This window comes from Thunnus maccoyii, chromosome 19 (assembly GCF_910596095.1).
Source record: "Thunnus maccoyii chromosome 19, fThuMac1.1, whole genome shotgun sequence".
Classification (NCBI taxonomy): Eukaryota; Metazoa; Chordata; class Actinopteri; order Scombriformes; family Scombridae; genus Thunnus; species Thunnus maccoyii.
The window spans coordinates 2,593,535-2,618,351 of record NC_056551.1 but is presented as its reverse complement, the minus strand read 5'-3'; the positions used below and the strand labels follow the sequence as shown (position 1 = coordinate 2,618,351).

The window sequence follows — 24,817 nt, the reverse complement described above, 5'->3', positions numbered from 1 at the left end:
ACATAGACCTCACCAAGACTGTGGGTGATACTGTAAGTCCTTGGAGGAAATGTACATTTTAAAGTTACATAAATAACCTTTTGTCAGGATCTAAATCAACATTTAACGAATATCTTTATATTAACATCGACTCAAACAACTACATGTGAAATGTGAAACAGATGAAATGTGTCGCTCGCAGCGATAAACCTACTGAATCAACTGCTCTGATGGCATGTTTGCTGTATGGTTCGGTCTCACTAAGGCTATTCTCATCAGCAGGCAGCTATTTTCAACAGATATATCACACACATACATGCCACACTAAATAGCAGTCAGACAAAGTTAGAAACAAGCTGGTGAACAAAGTCGAATAGATGGCAGCTAAAGAGCCTGAATACTTAAGGAGAGTACTAAATGTGACTGAGCTTAAGGTGAGGTAATATTGACTTTACAGATGTCAGGCAGCCAGAAACATGACTGTTTAAATCAAAGTCACTAATAAACGACTACACAGTTTTTACCCAATTCTGTTTTAAAGGGTAATTCAGGGTATTTTCAGCTGTATTTTCATTTTGATGATAATTTAAAATGTCATTGTTACTTCACTGTATAATGTTATGCAACTTGGGAACAATGCATACCCATGTATTCACACAGGATCAACAACAAAAAGTTTAATGTCACCTGGGAAACATTTCAATGTTGATTAAAATGTCTGGCCCTGAATCTCACAGGTCATTGTCAGATCTGCATGAAATACATAAAACTGGCTTTTTTAAGGAAAGTGGGAAACAACACCATCTGGACTGAGCACAAACATTAGCTTGTAGCTATGATTATCTTTAACTGAAGCACTGTGACTCTGTGGAAACAAGTTTCTAATATTAGATTTACTAAATGCTAAATGTACTAGTTAATTTTGGACTCAAGAGTAGCCACAATGTAGTCGTCACTGATCACAGCAGACACAGGGTCAGCTGCTGATGAGGTAGATTTAGTTTTTACAGCTACACACCCTCATTCACATAACTAATGACTGTTATTCAACTGAAAGTTTGATCTTAATCTGTTTAGTAGGCCTGCAGCCATTGATACAGTCGACCACTTCTGAGTGAGCCAGCTGGTTGTGTGTGTTTGCTTATATAAGTGTTAAGAGGCAGTTTCATTACATGTGCTGTAGAAAGGAACAGATCAACCACACAACTCACACAACAAAGATTCTCACTAATTCTAGTGGAAATAGAGTAGTTTCATTTAGCTGACAGTGAAGTCTGTGGATTATTCTGAATAACAGGGAGATATTTCTGGTAAGTACATGCTGATAAAAATGTCAAATGTATTTTTTAAGTCTTTAAGTTGGTTTCGGAGGAAATCTCATTGTACTGGGATGTAGGTTGATATGTTTTTTGAGTTTCAACACGGTGAAGTTGTTCAACCAAATCAAAGAATTGTGACTTGTTATCTATCAAAGAGTAATACATCTGTTATTTATACTGGATCTATGTGTAATACACGGGAAGCATAGTGAGCTGGACTCGGGCAGAAGACTATGAAGTGAATATTATTAGTATAAATTGTATGTGTGTAAAGTTATTATGCTCTCCCATATAGCATGCACTGGCAGTTCCACATTTCTTTTAAAGAGATTGTCACATAGTCTGTAGATTATAAAGATGAAGTCATCTGTACATCAAATGTACATGTGTATGAATTGAAATCACTTGCTGTAGTAAAGACAAAAAAAAAGTCTCTTTTCTGCTGTTGTTTCTTGAATAAGGCTACTTTAAAGGGTTAAGATTTATGGGAAACATGATTATGGGAAAATACTCCCATAATCCCAAACTCCCTTTTATTCTTTACACTCCCTTTCCAGTCTGACACTATGTTTCAGTTCCATGAAACATAATTAAGATATCATCATGCATGCTAAATCCACTTGTCTTTTGAGAATGCTATCGATGATAAACAATTGTCCCTGCACAAATAAAATGGAGGAACTGTTCACAGCTGTAATCTTTTTAAATTAATTACAGTTTGCAGTAATTGCAGTCCATTGCTGATAACATAGTCTCTGACTTTTGAGATGGGTTCAGAAATTGTGCTGTTTGGCTTCAACTATTATGATAATAATGATATTATTTCATAAATTAATAATGGAAAAATACTATGTTCACAAGTCTGAACATACCAGATCAAAACCATAGTTCTTGCTACTCATAGCTGAAATCAAACTGTACATTGACACAGTTTCCTCTTGAAATAATTGTTATTGATTTTTTTTTTTTTAATTTCTAGATCATAGAATGACAGCAAAAGATCTTGGAAAACTAACCAAAAAAATATACATTACTGAAAAATCATTTGGCTTTTTATGCATGTATATTTGGAAATCTGACTTTCTAAGGTTGCACTTTGATTGAGGTGTGTTGATAAATGTCTTGCATTTCATAATGTCCTGTCAGTACTAAAGAAGTACATTTATTCCTTGTATATGGACCTTGTATATATACAGTAGGCTACCTACTGTATATTACTAGTAGATAGTATGATGTTGAGACACAGCTCTGTTGTTTGTGAGCTGGCCCTGTCATACCCTCAGAGTTTTGGTGCTTCTGTGGATCAGGACCTGCCTGCCCAGCTACTCTGCATGAACTCCAACGGTTTACAGCTCTGCAGATGCTCAGAGAGAGAAGACTTAGATGTAATTTTTTAAAAATTGTCATTGTATGTAATTAAAAATAATGATGTAACTGAACTTTTTATGGAAAAACCCTATCAGACACACAATGCTATTCAAAGCAGAGTATTCTTTTAAATGTATTAAAATGTATCTGGAGGGGGTCTTTACTGAAGGTAACAAACTTTTTAGCTTGTGAGAACATGTGACCTCCCAGATAGCATACGGAAGTGGGCCACTTCAGGCAATGATGTGGCACTGCTGGCCTTCTTCTGGCTTGGACAAAATGGATGTGAGCCTGAAGTGGCCTACATATAAAATAACAAATATGGCCCAAATATCCCAAAACAAACATGGGCCATTTTGGGCAAAGATGTGGTGCTCTTGGCAATGTGTAAACTGGATGTGACCCTAAAGTCGCCCATGTGATACATAGTGAATATGGCCCAAATATCACAAAACAAATGTGGGCCACCTTTGGCAACAATCTGGCACAGTTGACAATAGTTAATGTGGGTGTAAACCAAAAGTGACTCACATATGGTGCAGCAAATGTGGCCCGGTTATCTTAAACATACCTTGGCCAGTTCTGACAAAGATATGGCACAGTAAGCACTGGCTTGACTTGATGTGAGCCTAATGTGGCCCACATGTGAAATAGTAAATATGGCCCATATATTGCTGAACATTATCGGGCCACTTTAGGTAAAGATGTGGCACAATTGATACTGGCTTATCTGAATGTGAGCCTGAAGTGGCCCACATATGATGCAGCAAATGTGGTCCGTTTATCTTAAACATATCTGGGCCAGTTCTGGCAAATATACGACACAGTAAGCACTGGCTAATCAGGGTGTGAGCCCAGAATGGCCCATATTTGAAATGGTGAATATGGCCCAAATATGGTTGAACAGTATTGGACCACTATAGGTAAAGATGCGGCACGATTAGTACTGGCTAATCTGGAAGTGAGCCTGAGGTGGCCAACATATGATGCAGCCAATGTGGCCCAGTCGTCTTAAAACATATCTGGGCCAGTTTTGGCCAAGATATGGCACACTCAGAACTGGCTAATCTGGATGTGATACGATATGATATGAGATATGGTTTACTGTGGTTCTAAATGAATCATAAAATTTTAGAGGTGAAGCTCAGTGTAGGTGCATACACACCAATAATGTTTACAACTAGGAAGGTAAGATTCTCTGGAAATGCTCCCACAAGATTATTTTTCTACAGCAAAGTGTGCCCTGGCCTCTTCCTCTTATAAACATGGAATTGACTGTTCTATGTTAGTCCAGGGATCATTGTCCTAACAGTCCAGCCACAGTCCCCACCTCTAGTCTAACAACTGGTTTCCACTACCTTGTTTGGTGCAATCAGGGTTGAACCTCACATATACCCAATTGAACTGATAAAAATGAACTGTGGTCCAGATTCAGGCCAGATCTGGTTTATTTGTTTAGTTTTTGGTTTACATGTGGCATTGCTATGGTTTGCTTGTGACCCGGATCTGGCAAACAGGAGCGGACTGCCCAAATGCCATCATTCTATGCGGTATGTGGGCCACAATTTTGCTATCTGGGCTCCAGCATCAGTTTATGCTTAATCTATCTGATGTATCTCTATCTTCCATACGATGTATGGAAAAAATGAAAATCTTAGTAAGTGTTTATGAACTTGATGATGTATAATGCAAGAATCGAAATATAAGGGGTTTTTGTTTTTTTGATGCCAGATGTTTTGCGTGATTGTGACTTTACGTCTCATGATTATGAGATATGACTATGAGATTATGAGATATTCTAAGGCTGATATGCTAAATCATGATTATGAGACTGTCTCCTTTTTCTTCCATTAATTCATTGTCCCTTTGGTGAACGCTGTGCGCTTCCCACAGTACAATATTTCATGAGATGTTTGTTGTAGTGGTGTGGGTGTGAGTTAGTGTGAAACCGAGAGATGGCGATAAGGCAACAAGTGGCAAGCAGCGCCAGTCGGCTGCCAGAAGAAGAATGGTCTGCAGCCGCTGAGGAGAAACTACTTCGCTCCGGACCTTTCGCCACATTACTCTCTCCTCCACCACCATGCAGTCCGCAGAATGTGGAGACCTGGGCCGAGCGCTGTGCATCATCACCGGGGCCTCCAGAGGCTTTGGCCGGACGACAGCGAGGGAGATGTCCCGGCTGGTGAAGCCGGGCTCCGCGTTCGTCCTGGTGGCCCGCTCCGGTGACGACCTGCGGGCTCTGCAGGCGGAGCTGGCCGAGTCGGAGGCTGGCAGAGCGGGCGTGGTGGTTCAGTGTGTGGTGGCGGATCTAGGGCTGATGGAAGGAGTGGAAAGCGTCGTCAAAGCAGCTAAAGAGGCTTTTTCTGAGGATATAGATCACATTATACTGGTCAACAACGCCGGTAAGAAGAAACCTGTTGAGCTTATGTACTCGGTCAGTGAACAACGAAGAAGAAAGACTTGTCTTTGTGCAACAGTACCGCAGCTGAATTCATCGATTCAGTCTGTTTTATTTGGCTGGAATTAAAATCACCTGGTGGAATGTAGTTAAGTGTATCCAGTAGTAGTCTACAGTAAGAACACATTTAAAGGTACTTGAACTTCAATAATTCCATTTTATGCTATTTAATACATAAACTCCACTAAGTTACAGTTCAGAGGGAAATATTGTACTTCTGACTCCACTATTTGACACCTATAGTTATTTATTATTTTACACGTTAAGACTTTACATAATAATCATAATAATATCTTTATTTATATACAACTTTTTAAAAACATTTTTTACAACGTGCTTAATTAACATTCATAAACACAAAACACACAGCAAAAGAACATATGAAAAATCAATGCATTTTAAATTACACTTATTTTAAAAAATATGAATTATTATCATGAAATTATATTAAACAATGCTGTCCACAGAATAAGGTAAAGGAAGGAGATCAATGAGGACAATTAAACCATGAGTACTAAACAATAAAAGACAGTGAAAAACGGAATCACATAAAAGCTGATCTATAAAAGACCGTTTACAAGGGGATTTAAAAGTGTGTACTGAGTCTGCCAGCCTCAGATCCTCTGGCAGGCTGCTCCATAATTCTGGGGCCCTGACTTAGGAGGCCCGGTCCCTCATTAAGTAAAGACCTGCCAGGGGATCTGAGGCTGCACACTGGCTCATGAGGAGTCAGCAGGTCTGCAGTGTATGAAGGGGTCAGCACATGAATAGCTTTAAAGGTGATACGTAACATTTTAAAATCAATTCTAAAATGTGAATCTGAGTCAGAAATTACATGTAGATTTCTTGCTACTGGTTTAACATTTACCAACAATGGTCCAAAATCATTCATAAAAACATGTGATGTGTCAGCCAAATATTAAAATGTCAGATTTAGATTGATTTCATTGTAAAAAAAAAAAAAAAATGTTGGCCATCCAAAAATTGATATCATTAAGACAGTTTAAAAGAGCAGCGGGGCTGTTAGAATCACCAGGTCTTAAGGGCAGGTATATCTGTGTGTCATCTGCATAAAATGATAAGAAACATTATGATTCTGTAACCCAACAGTATATTGAAAAGATAAAATTAGTTCCACCTCACCTAGACAAACAATTAAAGTATGCTACATTTATGTTATTTATCAGTAATAATCTAGTGATATAACTCTCACAGGGACCAGTTTTATTCTAACAGTACTTAAATAATTTTACTTACAATGGTAATGGATGTAATGGAGTATAATTTGGTATTACATCTGAATGCTTCCTCCACCTTTGTCAAGGACAACTAATAAAAGTCATTATTGTAAAGATGTTTTTTAAAGGGTCAGTTCACCCAAATTACAGATACACTTTCCTTCTTAACTATGGCAATATCCAGATTTGGCCTGGTTATTTGCACAGGCTCCTGTCTTATCATTTCATGATGGTCTAACTCTTGAGCAGGGCCAGCCCCAGCTATTTGGGGGACCCAAGCAGGATTTTATTACAGCTTTTTAAGTTATGTCATTTGTTGCCTGCTCTTAAGGACATTAGTTGATGGAAATACTCGCTATGTATGTATGAGGATGGAAACACACAAGTAACACCTCCTTCCCTCTCCTCCCAGCCTCTTTGGGTGATGTGTCGCGCTATGCCAGGAGCTTCACCAACATGGCCGAGGTGGACTCCTACCTGTCTCTTAATGTCAGCTCCTCGCTGTGCCTCACCGCCAACACGCTGCAGGCTTTTCCACAGCGTCCAGGTCTGCGGCGCAGTGTGGTGAACATCAGCTCGCTGTGTGCCCTGCAACCTTTTAGCTCTTGGGTGCTGTACTGCACTGGCAAGGCTGCCCGAGATATGATGTTCAAGGTGCTGGCAGAAGAGGAGCCGGACCTCCGGGTGCTCAACTACGCTCCAGGTGAGGAACTGCCCATCAAGTCCAACCAGTTAGGCAGAAACAGAAACTGGATTGGGGAAACTGAATGAATTATTGTAGCAATACTGGATCAGACCAGACCAGACCAGTAAAGTCAGTTTTCAAATGCAGCATTATTTTTTTTTTCTACATTGTAAAGTAACCTCTATTTGAAATTAAAACATCCTGGAAAATACCTTGAAAAACTCAAACTTTCAAATTCTTACAAAGTTTGAGAAAGTATGGAGAACCTAAAGAGCCATGCAAGAGGTTACAAATCTATTTATTAATTGACTTATAATTAGTTAAACAATAATAAGGGGTCAATAAAGAAAAACCTTACAGATCAGTAAATTAGTTAAGTAGTTCAAATTATGGAGCAGTTCAGTAATTGATATTTAATTGAACAGTCAAGAGTTATTTGTGAAACACTTTGCAAGTATAAATCAAATCAATAAAATGAAATAAGCCATCAAATAAAAAGCAATTAAATAATTGACACTTTATTGGAAAATAGAAATACTAATATGATATTTTACAAATGAAATCAATGAAAAAAATAGATCAAATTAAAACTCTACTTTTCAATTCATATTTGTTTTTGCAACAAAAGAGAACTAGTAAAATACAAATTTGCTGTTTGAGCTTTCATACCGAAACAACAGTCATGAAAGACATAGAGTTTGTGATAAAATATGAAATTATTTATTATGATTATAATTATTAAATAAAATGATTATTGGTTAAAATGGCATTGTTTAATACAAACAGACTTTGGGCAAAGACATTTTGAAATTAAAAACTAAAAATACCCCAAATATACTCTGTTATTGTTAAAAAAAAAAAAAAAGAAGAAGAAGCAGGATGAAATTAGTGAATAATTAGTGAAGTTCACAATTATATATATTATTTATTTCACAATGTCTTATTTATTTATTTATTTTATTTATTTTAATTTTAACTTCTTTGGGTCTCCATATATAGGAATTTGTTATGGGCATTTTTCAATATTTCCATCACAAAATTCAAAATATAATGTTGAATTTTTATAATTCAGTATAGCTATTTACTAAAGCAGAATAACCAGTAATCAACACTCAACAGGTTGTCGCTACTTTGCACACAAATGTTTTCTGTTAAATGTAGATATAAATGCTTGACTTCTACAACACTGGGGACTTTTGAAGACTCTGCAGACTTTGCAGTTTGTCTTTTGTTCTTTCCACTCCAACTATTATTTTCCTCTCTCTCACTTATTTCCTGTCCTCTGTATTTAATTAGGACCTCTGGACACAGACATGCATATGGTGGCCAGATCCAGAACAGCCGATCCCAGCATCAAGAAGTCCCTCTCAGACATGTTCTCTCAAGGCCAAGTGCTAACCTGTGAGGCGTCCTGTGCCAAGCTGATGAAGCTGCTGCTGGAAGACAACTACACATCAGGAGCTCACATCGACGTCTATGACGTGTAGACACAGCATGAGTACCTCTAACCGTTTATCTTAGGGCCAGATGATTTATATGTGTGCCTTGATTTTAATTGATAATCTATTCAATTATACTTAACACAAGAGTTAATAGCTGACTCAAAATGCACTGTCACAAGTGGTGGCCTTGTTGAACTGACCGATATGACAGCGTGAAGTATTGAACCCATGTTCATCAAATTAACATTCAAAACATTCCATCATCCATCACATCTAATGACAACACATAACCAACAAAAGTCCCACTGACCAGGAACTACAGACAGACGTTCACAGACAGTCAGTAGCAGGGGTGTGCCACATCATATCGTTAATGAATAATACCAGTATAAATCTTAATGTGATAAAGATTGGTCATATCACGATACTTGCAGTATTGTGATGTATTTAAATATTTATGTCATGTCTGTCAATTTCAGTTGTGTGGAGTTAGTTTTCTTACATTTATTAACCTTCAGAGAAAAAGAGCAGAGGCACCACATGACACAACATACTCCATCATATAATGATAACCACATAGATGCGTCAGGATCTGATTTGGCTCAGGTGACAATGATTGATCAATCATAACATTGTATGATCAATCACAGTGTGGTAATCAACCAGAGCAGCATGTCGTAAGAAAATAAAACAGACTTTTTGTCAGACTTTGGATAGAATGCATCACTTGGTGTGATGATGTCTTCTTTCATCCCATCACCCTGCAATCACAAGACACTTTGGTTGAAGCATTGTCAAGCACCTGCGTAAATGTAAAAAGCCAATTAGAAACCTGATTATGAGTATATATGGCCAAGAAATCAGTGTTCTCCAGAAGAAATCTAACTGGGGAAATCAGGATTCTCCTGTCCCTCACCCCAATTACAGAAACCAGGTTTACTGTAAACATGACAAGAAATAGGCTTACTTGAGAAAGCTGACTGTAACCTCGTTACTTGGTCTAGAGTGTAGATTTTGATACAACCATTTAGTTGTTAAAGGGGGGTTTTGACAAGAAACTTTGAAAAAGACTGTGGGTAAGATGAGGGCTGGTCTGAGCATTGCCAAGACCACAGAGTTGCTGGGTTTTCTGAAGATATCAATCTTCAAAAGTGAAAAAGGAATGGAACAATTTTGAAAATATTTACTGTGTAGGAGGAAGTCATTTGTAGAATTGGTGGTGTACTTCAGGGTGTAACAAGTAATCACCAGCTCACAGTCACAAGGCAGTTGTGGGATACAAACACCAGTTTTAGAACATATGACATTGTCTCATTCACAAATGTTTTCTTATTGTTTCACTTACATTTGTTCATAAAAATTGAAAAACAGAAAACCTCTCCAACTTCATGAAACATGCACATACCACTGATTGGTTCTTCACCATCTTTGTAAGTCAGGAGTATGACATGATGCAACAAAGGTCCTTGGCAAGAATTGAACCGGGGATGTTACGGTTGTATGGTATGTATTGGTCACCATGATGCTCAAGTAAAGGCTTTTACAAGATACCAAAACTGTAAACAAGGAATTATAGCTTGAGTTAAAAAATCTAAATGAAAAACCAAAATTGTAAGAAACCACTATCACAAGCACAAAACCAAAATAAAAGATCAGAAATGAAAACTGTAAGCATTAAGCCAAAACCACTTACAAAAAAACAAAATAAACCCAAAAAAAAAAAAAACTTAAGTGAGACCAAAATAGAGAACATGTATAGTTTTAGTTTCTCCACCACCTCCACCTTTCCATTCACATTTATAAGAACCAGATGAGTTGGTTGGGTGGGTTTAAGGTGACACTGTGTGTGTCATTCTTTTGATGAGGCCTATATGGTTCACATTTCTAAACAGGACCAAAATCCAAAATTATGGAACACCTATATTGCTCAGTCTATCATCATTCATGGTAGATCTCAGGTAAGTCTTAACCAGCTTCAGTCTGGAAAAGCTGTGTTCACAAGCAGCAGTACTCACAGGTACGGCAAGGGCAATTTTGCATAATCAAGGATAGAGCAGAGCCACTTTGTTTTCTCCATGAGGTTATCCCATCTTTCAAAGTATTACCATGAAGGGTTCTCGACCACACCTGCAATGGTCCGTCATATACAAACGTTTGGGAACTGCTTGTTTAAATATTCTGGCCAAACTGTTGGTTTATTTACAACCTGTTTGATCGTCTGTCTGCTCATGTTTCTTGCTCCATCAGACTTCTTTTTATCGATGTTCCTGTGTTCTCAGACGTTAACCTGACGAGTACAATGTTGTGATAACCAACAGAAATTATAGGCAAAACTATGAGAGCAAGAATCACATCAGCATTTAAAATGGTAATCAATTGATTTTCTCATGAGGTGAGATGAATCTGTGTGAATCTTTCACATCGACTCAAGTCAAGTCAACTTTGAGCAAAATGTCTTGACTGCTGAGAAAACAGATTGCCGGAGAATGGAGGAAACTATTGTAGCTTATTAGCTGTGTTGCACCATCCACTTATATCTGCCGGAGTATAAACTGCTCCACAAAAGAGGAATGCTTTGCAGACAGTTTTGAGACAGGAGTTGATGATACAAGTTTTTTGAGTAAACTGTATGAACTTGTACTGTTAGCAACTGAGCTAAGACGTTTGGTAACTGACAGTTTTTAAGCTAGCTAGCTCACAGAGCTCTTCCACCTCTTTAATAACTCTTAATTGAATGAAATGATGTACAACCCTAAAAAGAAAATAATATTTTTAGCATGTTCCCAGCTCGCTTGCACGTTAGCCTTGAACTATCCTGCTACAGTAATTCACCAAGTAGTTACTATGAGAAGTCACTCTGCCACCAAGCCTCTAGCAACACCCATTTCACAAAGACCTGAGGATAAATTTTGCTGTGCCACTGTGACCAGGCCTTATAAGCCTGACCTGTGAAACTGGATCTATGTTATCAATGTTTGGGTGATTTCATGTAAAATCTACCCTTTATTTAATGAAGTATTTGTATTGTCAGGATGACTGTATCCCTTAAAATGTTTACCATATGTGTCATCAGTTGATGTTATTGTAATATTAATGTTCTTGTTCTGCTCCGACTGCAATCTGTATCCTACTCTATAATTTCTAAATCTTGAGGTTGTACTTTTAAGGTGCCTTAATGTGATATCTGTTAAAGTGTGTGAAATGAGATACTGTCTTTTCTGAATAGTTAACTAGTAAACAGTAAATGATGTTGCTGTAATGCTGAACATTATTTTAATATGCATGAGAGAAATGTGGACATGTTCCACTTTTTGTTTTTCTATACAAAATATTTTTCACATTCCTCAATGTATGTGATTTGTATGTAATTGTTAATGAGAAGTTCTTAGATTGTAACTGCTTACCTCAGCCTGTTATCCCAATCAGTTTAGTAAACTTGATGCTGTAAATTAGAGAAATAAATCAGTGAAAGCAATACTGGGGTTATTTTTTGTTCCTTTCGTACATGCCATCTACACCCATGATGCAAAAATATCACAGTGCAAAAAATGATATTATACAAGTACCACTTCATAGCAATTCACAATCATGAATGGTTTCTAAAATTTGTATATTTATTTGCTTAAACCTGCAGGGCAGAACTTTTGTCTCCCCCTTCTGGCAGTGAGAGTAATTACAAAAACACTGTCAGCACATGCTTTGAGATATGCGACCAGTTGGTCGCACACAGCCAGCGTCTCTCTACAGCTCCAAAAACGTGAGAGCAAATTTCCAAACAAGTTTTATTTAGATAAACTGACCACATATTGGGAATCTAAATTGTTACTTTCTCAACTGAAAAAATATTAAAACTTAATAAAGTGACACATTAACAGTCCTGCAGTAAAAAATTACAACAGCTTGATCTTAAACTGCCGGTTGGTGTGCAGTGCATTCTGGGATACTTAGCTTCGGTTGACTTCAGCCACCCTTAGCACTACTGGTGTGCCAGCGCAGGAATGTCATACCAGACACCAGATTTAAAAACTGTGTATACTGTGAAATACATAAAGATTTATCTGGTGGTGACAGGCTTAATCAGAATTGTGTGAACTTGTTTGGCAAGGGCTTGAATGTAACGGACGTTCATTTATATGTAAAGTCCCACACTCCAGCTTTAATGTTAATAAATCTTTTAATACTTACAAATCAATAATAATAATCCATAGTAAAGCATAAATAAAAAAAGTGATCTTGTGTGCATAACCAAAATTATAAATACTTCTTAGCGCCTTGCCAGTGAGAAAATGTAATGTTGAGGGTGCTCATAGAGGAAAGGCCAAATTAAAAAAGTCCATCCTACAGGGACAATTGACTGTTCAGCAAAATTCATGACTATCTGCACATTAAATTATGATGTTTCCTCTATCTGACTGGCAGTTTTGACACGTGTTGATCTGGACCTAAGAATTACAGAAAACGACTTATCATAAACATGTCTGAACACAAAAACAGGTTTCATTAAAGCTGCACTAATCAATGTTTTTGCATTAACAACAGTTCTAGCCTAGTGTAAAAGGGGATATGTGATAAAACAGTATTATTACCTGACTGCAGTCACCTTCTGCTCCATAGAGCATTTTGGTGTCTTTCAACTCATTGTTTTGGTTTTATGGCCCACAACTTTACTGTTTTCATTCAGTGTTAGTGCTTTCATCAACCCTGATTCCAGTGAAAAAGTGGAGTGGAGCATTTTGCAGCTAAAGCGACAGATATGTTTCTCAGGAGTTGGTGGGGAGAAAACCAGAGCTAAAAGGGAGAGTAAATATTGGACTTAAATCCATCAGCTGGTCACAAATATGATGTCAAATTATAGCTAATGTTACTCTGTGTCTACTGAATATGTAAATAAGTGCCAGCAAGCAGCTAACAAGTTCACCATATTAACTTAAACAGTGATAATGCGTCAGTGTTGTGTTTACAGCTTGTACCACATCCCCCAAGTGGCCAAAAAATCACTTAATGCTGCTTTAAAGGCTTACTGGCTGCGTTAAAGTAACAGGATGTGACCACCTCCACTGTACAGTGTAAACCCAGAAATACAGCAGAGCGACTGCCACTGAATCTGTTCTGAGTGGCTCTGTTTCCTCTCATGTGCCTCTGACAGACAGCCACAGCTGCCCCAGACCAAAATACCACAGGAGGAACCAACCCAAACAAGGGGACGACACCCATAGACCACCTCCACCTCTACTACCTCCCTCCCCCTGCTCTCCCCCAGCCCCTCTCATCTCCCACTGCTCATCCCCCTTCCCACTCTGGGGAGGTGGTACAACCCCTAGAGGGGGCGAATTTATTTTTGGCAATAGCAGGGGTCGGGCTAAGGAGAGAGGGGGGGGGGGGGGTAAATGCTGCTGAATGTTTGCGAGAATTTGATGAGAACTCTCTACTCCCTGCAGTTTGTTTAGCCAACGGCCTGTCCCACCCTCAGGCACTTTCTCCTTCCTCTCTCTGTCCTCTGTGTTTTGTTTGGCCAGTACAATGACTGTGGGGAACATGGAGAGTGCCCAGCTGTTTGATACCGGGAATAAAGGTCGAGGCCTGAGGGCCACTAAAGAGATTAGCACTGGGGAAGTGGTCTTCGCCGAGCCCAGTTTCTCCGCTGTGGTCTTCGACAGGTACGTGTCTCCTGGTGGTCAAGTTTTTAGGCAGGATGGACATGTAGGAGCACTGGTCCTTTCTCACAGAGCATGTCATTGTAGGTCTGGCTGACACTCTGTAGGTGTGTTGTGGACTGTTGGACAGGGTTCATCAACCTTCTCTGGGCTGTGACTTCATTTCTAGAGCCCCAAGTTCTCATGACACCAGCAATGAGAAAGCTGTCAAGGTGTCATGTGAACATGACATACTTTTGTATTCAGTTTTCAATAGCAAGGACACTCTACCAAAAGGATTCAAACGTTCAAGTTAATTTGTCAAATGAAAGAATAAACCATCAGTCGATCTCACATGGGGTCCCAACCTGAATGTTGAAAACTCAGCAGTAAATTAATGTCTATTGAATGTATATGTTCTTTGATACTTGGCTCATATATCTGATTATTGGATACCATTTCTGTATTACATACTACACTTGAAATGCTGATGTTACAGCTGCTAAAATTAAAAGGCAAAGCTAGTTTAAGAGTAACACTTTTCAACAACAAGGCATAAAACCTCATCAAGACAAGATATAAAAGACACAAGTCAGTATACTACACAGGATTTAAAATAAAATAAAACATTTAGAGTGAGTTAAAATGGAATAAAAAGCAGAAATTTTAAGTGCAGTGAGAGATATGAATATATACTATAGCACCAAATGTAATTTAATAAATGAAATGTTTTATGCCTTGATTTAAAAGAACTGAGACCTTAAGTTTCCTGTAATTGTGCACTAAAAAGCACTGCTTCTCCATAGTAAGCAACATGATTTTAGATTCTTTAGATGGTTTATAATGCCACAGCCAATCAGAGATTTAATTTGGCCCTAAACCAGTCAGTGTTTTATAAATCAATAGTAGTATTTTTTGAAAGACAGGAAGCCAGTGCAAACACCTGAGAACTGGACTGATGTGGTCTTTTGCTTGGTCTGGGTGAAGACTGAGCAGCAGTGTTCTGAATCAGCTGCAGCTGCTGTCTGATTGAGTTTTTAAAGAGTCCACTTTAAAGTCTTAGATGGAGTTGTGGATGTTAAAATGTAGGCCTGAGTCCATAACTACACCAAGATTTATTGCTTGGTTTATAGTCAAACCATACATTCACATATATACAGTAGCAGAATGAAAAGACGTTTCTCTGAGGCTAAGGTGCTAGATAATAAGTAATAGTGCAAGATAAATAAATAATAATGAATAACAAGACAGAAATCATGAGAACAGTATTTCTCTATGAAACAAGAAAAATATGTATATACAGTATTTTTCAGTGTTTCAGTGTTTTATCATTGATTAAAGGAATAGTTTGACCTTTTGGAAAATACACTTATTCACTTTCTTGCCAAGAGTTAAATGAAAAGATTGACAATACAACTCCCATATCTTTGCATTAACTATGAAGCTAAAAGCAGATTAGCTTACCTTAGCATAAACAGCTAGCCTACCTCTGTTCAAAGCTAAAAAAAAAAAAAAAAAAACAGCTACTAACACCTGTAAAGCTCAGTGATTAACACATTGTATCTAGTTTGTTTAATAAATGCACAAGCAGAAGTGTAAAAATGATCTGTTGGGTTTACAGGCAGCAGTTTCCCTCTGCTTTCAGTCTTTATGCTCAGTCAATCAATTCCTGACTCTAGTTCCATATTTACTGTACAGACATGAGTGTAGCATTGACCTTAACTAACTCTCTGCAAAAAAGGTAATTACCATATTTCCCTAACTATTTGAACAATTCTTTTAATTGAACTATTCCTTTAACTGAGGGACATATTGGCAGTGGCACATTCTATGATTTGTTCAATGCACTTACTCAGCTATGCAAATCTGTGTGTTGTCTGCATACTTATGGTAAGATAATTTGTTGTTAGCATGTAGATGTTGAACAGAAAAGACCCAAGAATGGAGCCTTGGGGAACTCCATGTCATTTTTGTTTGCCCAAATGTGTAATTACCAATCGGGAAAAAGAAATAGTAGTGTCATGGTAGTTAAACATTTTTTCATGAATGAGACTAGAATGTCTAATACGTTTATTAATCATTTATTTTAACTAACATGTCCCTTATCCTAATTGTGTTTATGTAAGGTGTACCTACATTTGTTTGACTTTGATGCAATTTTTTTTTAGATTTCTTGTTCTAGTCGGTTTTCATGTCCTCAACAGGCTTACATTTCTCCTTCAAAGCTGGAACAAGTAATCAAGTACAGTTTTTGCATTCTGCAACACATGCAGTGCACATAATATTCTGGCCTTTTCTGTAAATAGTTGTGTGGGTAAAGCCGAGTGCAGCCTGGTTTGTTTACAGGGTGGAATGTCAGACACAGATCTGGTAGCATAGTGTCAGAGCCATATAAGAGCTAGTAGCTGCAGGATGTTGGCTCAGCGAGAGTGTCCAACACAGCAGACATACACTGAGAGGATCTGCCGAATTAAAGACCAGAGTGATCCAAAACTACTCAGAGAAAAGATCTGCAGTGTTTGTGTGTGTGTGTGTGTTTGAGTGAAGCTGCACAGGGCTTTTCTGTGTTCCAACTATCATCAGAGGCATTAACACGTCTGTTCACTGTCCCTTTGGCAGAACACTCTGCTGAATAAACTGTTTACACTCATGCTGCTGTCTGCTAAGACCTCTGTATTAACACAGGGTTGCTGTCTGCAAGCTTATTACCTGTATACAAACAATTGTTCTAGTTATGATGACGCAGTCATGCAGTTTGAATTTGATGACAATGTTTAACAGTTGTCACGTGTTGACGGTTAGTGGCAGGAGGCTTAAATTTGTTTAATCAGTTGAGGAACATGTGCCAACTTTTCCCGCTCATAATGCTGCTCAAGTTATACTATGACAGTTGTGATAATACATGTAGCACTGGCAACCAAAATATTCTTTCTTTCTTATGGACAGAAATACAGTAAATTTGCGCAGTATATGCACAGATTGCAAAAACTTATATAAATGGATTGAGTAATTTGCATACACGTACAAATACATACGTGTACATACATAGTTTTATGCCTAGTTGCATAGTTGTTTTATGCATAGTTTACATAGTAACGGTATACAGAAAAATATACATGTTTATGAACATTGTACAGTATATGTGATACATATAGTATACTGTATGTAGTAGTAATATATAGCATACAGAGCAGTATACAGTAAATAATAATGACATCATCACAAAATGTGCAAAAAAACAATTGTCAGGCCTTCACACATATAGGAACAGGAGTAATGTGGAATGAATGTCATATTCATTACACATTCATATTTAATTTTTGTCTTCTGTATGTGTATCTTCCTGTTCTTTTGTATTTAAGTACATTGAGAGCCACTGAAAACCGGAGTCAGATTCCTTGTGTGTCCAAACATATTTCAAATCATGATTCTAAATCTAAAAAGGCCTTCATTGGTTACATGGTTACATCAAAAGTTTCTTCTTGTGACTTCACAAAGATAAGGACTGATAGGAAGAGCAAGAGAAAACAATAGATGAAGAAAAAACTGAACAAAAAGTAACCAGAGAGTCAAAAGTCATTCATCCTGTATATTATGCAAGAAATGGGCATAAATTGTTCTTTGTTCAATAAATATTTCACAATAACAGGCCTGGATATATTGTTGCATCAAGTTTAAAAATCCAAAAGGTTTGGCATTAGAGGAATGTGCATTAAACAGCTGCTGCCCTCAATGAATGGTTTCACCCTCTCCAAAGGAAAAGAAGGTGGTTTTATCCTGTAAGAGTGAAATCCTAAAGGTCTTCTAAACAGCAGAGAGTGTCTTCGACCATTTTACTTTTCTTTGGTATAAAGGCACCACAGATCAGCTGAGACATCTCACTGACATCACCTCACATGATTTAGACATCCTCAGTATTCAAACACCCCTCACTGAGATGGCAGTGGGTGATATTTTTAGTTCAGCTGTAATGTTTCCCTGTTTTGTCTGTTTCCCTTTCAGCCTGGCCAGTAAGGTGTGTCACAGCTGTTTCCGGCATCAGGCCAACCTGCACCGCTGCGTTCAGTGTAAGTTTGCCCACTACTGTGACCGCACCTGCCAGACTGCATGCTGGGATGAACATAAGCAGGAGTGTGGAGCCATCAGGAAGATGGGCAAGGCACCCAGCGAGAATGTTCGGTAAGATAAACTGAGTCCACCCTGCCTGGACCTGAGAGGTGCATAAGATGAATGAATCTATTGATACACAGTTGATACAATGATATTACTGTTTTGCTGAACAAGATGTTCTTCAAGTGTGTTGATACAGTGTCACTTTAAGTCTTCTCTGCTCAGTACTTTGACATTTAACAGAACAAATTGCTGGTTAGCCTCTGCAAAATAACATCATCCAAACTATTACATATATATTCAGGAGGATGGAAAAATTACCACTCCAGTTCAGAACAGAAGTCAGACAACATGTACAGTGTAACAACAAGTGCTTATAAGCACTTGATGTTACAATGTGTATGAGTGCACACTGGCCAGTTATAGTCAGTCAGATGGTCAGTTAGTGTGTTTGTCCACCACTTGATCCACATCTCAACTACTGGTCATATTACAGTAGTCAAATTTGGTATGATGTTCATGTTCCCAAGAGAATGAACGATCCTGATGATCATCAGGGCAGGGCCAAAATGTCAACTTCACCACACATCTCCTAACCTAATTACCAGACTGTTATGAAATTTGCTGAGCATATTCATACCACCCAAAGGATGAGCGCCTTTGATATTAATAACCCTATGACTTTTCTTCTAGTGCCATTCTCAGGATAAACATTACATTTTAGCCCCATTGGTGTGACAGTATCTGGACATCAAGCTACCACCAGTGTGTGTTGCCCTTAAAAGAATACTCCGTCGATTAGCATTGCACTCCTTGCACATTATCAGACTCACAATGGACAGTTTAAAAAAAGATATGGATGCAGCACAACCAAAGACACTGTCTTTTTTATCCCACACATCTTCTTTCCTAACCTGCCGTCTACATTACCCACAATGCAACTTGAGTGATTCACTCCTGTACAGATTCTTATGTGCTATGCTAGTAACAGCTAATGTAGCCTGGAGCTGCTAGCCTCCAGCAGAGATGAGGAGCGGCTACAGAGGTCTGCTAACCTCACTTCTTTCTAACTCCACACCCCCAGATTAGTCTTCAGCCAAAACCAACACTGACTGACTGTTATAGGTGACTCAAGTGACATCACTTGAGTCACCTATTTCATATATACAGTAGTACTCCCAAACAAACAGGCCTCGATGTGTAAAATCGGTGAAGTAGACAATTTGCCAATATGTTTTTTCGTCCATTGTAACACTTTATAGTATTGTGTGTAATGAACAGTGCAGCCTTTAGGGACAACTTGTGGAGCCTCTGTATATCAGGTTGTCTCTGCTAACTGACTCATATCTGATTTTGAAATCCCTCCAACCTCTACCCATATTACCTCTGCCCAGTCTGGCTGCTCGTCTGTTGTGGCGTATACACAAGGACACAAGCATCGTGTCAGACAGTCAGCTGATTGCAGTGGACAAGCTGGAGGACCACGTGGCCGACATGTCTGAAGACGACCTCAAGAAGCTTAAGACTGATGTGCACACTTTTCAGCAATTCTGGTCATATGGAAGCAAACATCACTCTGATGACTACATCTCACACATCTTTGGCATTGTGAGCATGAATGTTTCATTATGCAATATTACTCACCAGTGCTTCAAGAGTTATATCACCAAGTTGTAAGTTGAGTCTTTAAACACCCACTCCTTCAACCACTACATACCTCCTCCTCCTCTCTCTGTCTGTCTCTGTAGATCAAGTGTAATGGATTCACACTGAGTGATCAGAGAGGCCTGCAGGCTGTTGGTGTGGGTCTTTTCCCCAACCTGTGTCTGGTCAACCATGACTGCTGGCCCAACTGCACCATCATCCTCAACCATGGAGAGTATGTATCCAAACTACTGCTCCCTTAAAATCACAAGGAAAAAACTGAGAGTATTTTCTAATTATTTTATGTATTTTTTAAGGTTTTAGGGTTGATGTATTATTATGTCAATTTCAATTGAAGTTTAAATAGCTGATTTTTTTGTGGGTGTTCTCTCTCTGTCAAGGTCTCTTGTTACAACATCACTTGTAGTCATTGTTTCTCCTCAGTATTTTAATTCTTGTCTTGGAAGAAAAGCCTCTGAAACAACAGAAAGACCATCACGGGATGCTGAATCTGTCCTCTGACAACCAGGATAATGAAATCCTTTCACATGTCACTTTATTATACACCCAGAGACCCACAAACCAACAGTGCTTCTGTGCTACCTGACTTGGATTTTCTGTGTGTCAGTTAGTCTGCAAACATTTAATTAACAGACTTTTATTTAGGAACATATATTTTCTGAGTACAACATAAACTACCTAATAAAATTAGACAATAACACGGGCGTCCTCTACAAGACAGGGCCACAATAATAAACAAACAAACCAAAAAAAGTCATTTGAGGGACCTGCCTCAGTTGGTGCAAATTCAGAATTTGCTAATTAAAAAAAACAAGAAGTAGCAGGTTTTTAGGGGCCATTTTGGCTCTGTGGCCCCAAGGACAGTCTTGCTGTACCTTTTGGGAAGCAAGGTGGGACACTCTGGAATATATGGAGCCTTTAAGTGAAAAGTAGTCATTAGCAGTTGTGGTTAGTGAGATAGCTTCATCATATCAGCAGGTGGAGCATACTGACTGCTTGATGCTTCATTTTGACAAATCAGCCTAATGTAACATAAATTGTATAAATATATAAATTCATGAATTGTCTCTTTCTTTTGCAGCCAGTCAGCTTTGAGTTCTGCTCTCCACTCTCAGAGGAGGTACGTATTACAACCTTTCACCTCTCAACCAATGGCCAGATTAACCTGCCAGGGGTCCCAGGGGAAAAATGATCTGTGGTATTCTTATTATAAAAATCATCCATTTGATCATTAAGGTGTTCAATGCAAAATGTCAGAATAAGCAGAATTGCAACCCACAGTAGGAATTGTTTAATGACCACTGAAACAGAGATGCTGTCCACTAATGCAAGTGCTGGTGTGACATCACATGAAACTATATGAAAAAACATTGTGGTGAGAAATTGATAATTGTGAATTTTACCACAGGTAAGAATTGTGGTAAGAATTGATGATTTTTTTTATAATACATGATCAGAAATGAATTACATGAAATATATTAAAACTGAAAAATGTATTTACTTAACTTTTAAAATCAATTTTCCCAGAGACTTTAGATGAAAAGTGGTACATTTTCACATAATGTTGTCAATTCATGTTAATTGTCCCTGAGTAAAGTAAAGTAAGAGTTTAATTAAAAGTAAAGTAAAAGTTAAAGTTAAGTGAAAGTAAAATGAAATTGAAATAAAGTGAAAGTTAAAGGACCAGTGTGTAGAATTTAGAATTTAGGGGCATCAAGCAGAGCAGACTTGGCAGACATGTAATATAATATTCATTATATGTTTTAATTGTTTTAAGTATGTTCTAATTAGTGTGTATTCACATGAAAATAAGAACTGTTGTGTTTTCGTTACCTTGGAATGAGCCCTTTATATCTACATAGGGAGCAGGTCCTCTTCCATGGAGGCCGCCATGTTGCGCCGCCATGTTTTTTTTACGGTAGCCGGGATTGGAGAAACCAAATACTGGCTGAAGAGAGGGCTTTTTTTTGTAAGTCTTGCGGCCATCGTGGACACAGTTGGTTACAATCTGCAACCTCACAACTAGATGCCACTAAATCCTACACACTGGTCCTTTAAAGAAAAGTGAAAGTAAAATGAAGTAATTGAACTAAAGTGAAGCGAACGTAAAGTGAAGTAAAGTGAAACTGACATGAAGTAAAAGTAAAGTGAAGTGAAACTGGAATAAAGTGAACGTAAAGTGAAACTGACAAAGTAAAGTGAAGCGAAAGTAAAGTGAAGTGAAAGTGACAGTAAATTAAAATGAAAGGAAAGGAAAAGAACTATGTGGCCTTAATTTATTTTTCTAACATATGTAGTCAATGTGTAATCAACATTACATTAATTAACCTGTGGGGCAACATAAGCTCTATAAGACAAAACTATTTTTAGATAACCAAATGGATTCTGACAAGCTTTTATGTGAAAGGATAATGCCTTTTCAATTCATAATACATTATCTGAAAATGCACTGACGCAGTATCATGATTCACTGCATCCAGACACATAGACATAAAACATGTATTGTCAGAACCTGAAAACCAGACCCTGTCCTGTCCTCTTGTCCATCAGGATCGAGCTGCGAGCTCTGGAGAAAATCCCAGACGGTGAGGAGCTGACGGTCAGCTATGTGGACTTCCTCAACCTGTCTACTGATCGCCAGAAGAAGCTGAAGGAGCGTTTCTACTTCGACTGCACCTGCGAGCACTGCAGCCAGCACATCAAGGACGACCTGATGATGGCCCCTGATGAGGGGAGCAAAGTGAGAGGGGGGACGCATGGAAGACACACATACAAAAACAATCACTGAAAATACAGGATCTTTTTCATTTCTTAGTTTCTTTCTTTTCCTTGTCTTTACGTGTCCCTCTCAGCCCTCTGCTGATAAAGTGAACGAAATTACTGCCTTCAGTAAAGAGTGTCTGGAAAAGATTGAGAGGTCTCGCATTGAGGGGGATTATAACGAGGTACACCTGTCCAAATCTCTTATTGTCATTCACTGTATGAGTTTTTCTTATTTCTGTCCAGCGAGTCTCTCCCCTGTCCTCCTCTCTCTCAGGTGGTGAAGTTGTGTCGGGAGTGTTTGGAGAAGCAGGAGCATGTTCTGGCTGACACTCACCTGTGTAAGCTGCGTGTGCTCAGCATTACCAGTGAGGTGCTTTCATTCATGCAGTCCTTCTCTGAGGCTGCAGTCCTTGTCCACAGGATGGTGGAGGGATACATGTGAGTGATGGCACGGCGCTTTGCCATGGTAGGATACAGTAACTCACCATAACAATGTTTACGCTGAAAAGACTGGGGATTCTACCAAACTGTTGTTACATCATCACATGTAAGATGTCCATCTCCCTGACATGACCACCTGTAATCTGAGTCAATCTTTGCTTTAGTGAGACATTTTCAAGCATTTATGTCAAACCATTCCCCCTTTATTTCTGTCACAGTACAACACTGCTCTGATGGCACGTTGTTGGCAGCTGGATTCATATTTTCAAAGAGTTGTGGGTTTTTGCTAAATTTGTTATGGTTCGTCTGTTGGTTTCTGACAGCAGTATGCGAAGCTCTGCGGTGTGAAATTGTTCTTTTTACTCATTTTTATGTAAGTGAGTATTCAGATAATCAAATCTCACAAGTTTGTACAGTAAAAACAGTTAAATGAATCCGACTTGAAACACTCGTACTAGCAAACCTCACAGCAGACCAAACAGCTGACAGACAAAGTTAGAGACTAGCTGGTGAACATAGTGGAGCATTTAGCAGCTAAAGAGACATTGAGATATTTTTCTCAGAGTCAAAGGAGAACAATGAGTGAGTGAATATTGGACTTAAATTTGTCAGGTGGCCAGAAACACAACTCCAAATGAATGCTAATGTTGCTCTGTGTCTGCTGGATGTGCAAATAAGAAGCTGTGAACCTAACATGTTCACAATAACAACCTTTTTAAGGTGATAATGAGTTTTGTGACCAAAGGGCTGGGAAAAAAAAAAAATCAATAATGCAGCTTTAAGGCCAATTTGAATCATGCTGAAATCAAACATTATTAGGGTTGGGGTCATAATACACTGGGTAGAAGGTGGTCTCAACTTAACATGTACATATACATATACATTTGTACATATACAACTGATCCTCACTGGATCCTCTGCACTCAGTAACTCTTTCCCTTTTCTTCAACAGGAAGTTGTACCACCACAACAACGCCCACCTGGGCATGGCCATCATGCGTGCAGGCGTCACACACTGGCATGCAGGGCAGATTGAGATGGGCCACAGCATGATCTGCAAGGCCTACAGTATCCTCTTGGTCAGCCATGGACCCAGTCATGCCATCACCAGAGACCTGGAGGTATGCTGATACAGAACTTAACTTTTATGTATCAGGCTGTGGCTTCAGTATAAGTCCATACTGAAAATATAGCTGAGTGGTAAAAAAAAATTAAAATATTCAAGAAGAGAAACTCATGCTCGAGCCTGTACACAACTGTTCATTTTATTGTGTATTATTACATTTTGTAAGTACAACACTGCCACTAATCTTTTATGCTTGTAGACCATGCGCAGGCAGACTGAGATGGAGTTGAAGATTTTTAAGCAGAATAAGCATGCATACCACACCATGAGGGAAACGGCTCTGAAGAAGTAGACCATGACCAGCAGCACCTCCGCTGATGAAAACAAGCAACAATCACCTTCACCACTGCGGCTCCAATCAGAGCAGAGCCTGCTGATGTTCTGATGCATGCCTAACTGTGCATCGACATGTACATACTGAATACTGTATGTCTTCTAAAGAACTGCACCCAGTCCCTATGCTGAGATTGTGAAAGTCTAGTATGTCTGAAGATACAGACTGTTCTGTTAAAACCAATATCAAAACCAATGTGCTGATGTAACACATGTTGCATGTACAGAATCTGCAATAAAAGTAGAGATACACCATG

General features: G+C 38.6%; 2 protein-coding genes across 2 annotated transcripts; both read left to right on the top strand.

Annotated features, from left to right (window-relative positions):
* Nucleotides 1-4,615: 4,615 nt before the first annotated feature.
* spra (sepiapterin reductase a) lies at nucleotides 4,616-11,966 on the top strand. Its single transcript, XM_042395998.1, has 3 exons — nucleotides 4,616-5,068; nucleotides 6,775-7,065; nucleotides 8,344-11,966. The coding sequence occupies exons 1-3, from the start codon at nucleotides 4,747-4,749 to the stop codon at nucleotides 8,532-8,534; spliced, it is 804 nt and encodes a 267-aa protein (XP_042251932.1). The 5' UTR covers nucleotides 4,616-4,746; the 3' UTR covers nucleotides 8,535-11,966.
* A 1,905-nt stretch (nucleotides 11,967-13,871) lies between these two features.
* On the top strand, nucleotides 13,872-24,817 carry smyd1a (SET and MYND domain containing 1a). The gene is made up of 10 exons (XM_042395520.1): nucleotides 13,872-14,146; nucleotides 18,125-18,301; nucleotides 19,627-19,840; nucleotides 19,981-20,111; nucleotides 20,979-21,017; nucleotides 22,448-22,637; nucleotides 22,750-22,842; nucleotides 22,935-23,098; nucleotides 24,054-24,222; nucleotides 24,427-24,817. The coding sequence occupies exons 1-10, from the start codon at nucleotides 14,010-14,012 to the stop codon at nucleotides 24,517-24,519; spliced, it is 1,407 nt and encodes a 468-aa protein (XP_042251454.1). The 5' UTR covers nucleotides 13,872-14,009; the 3' UTR covers nucleotides 24,520-24,817.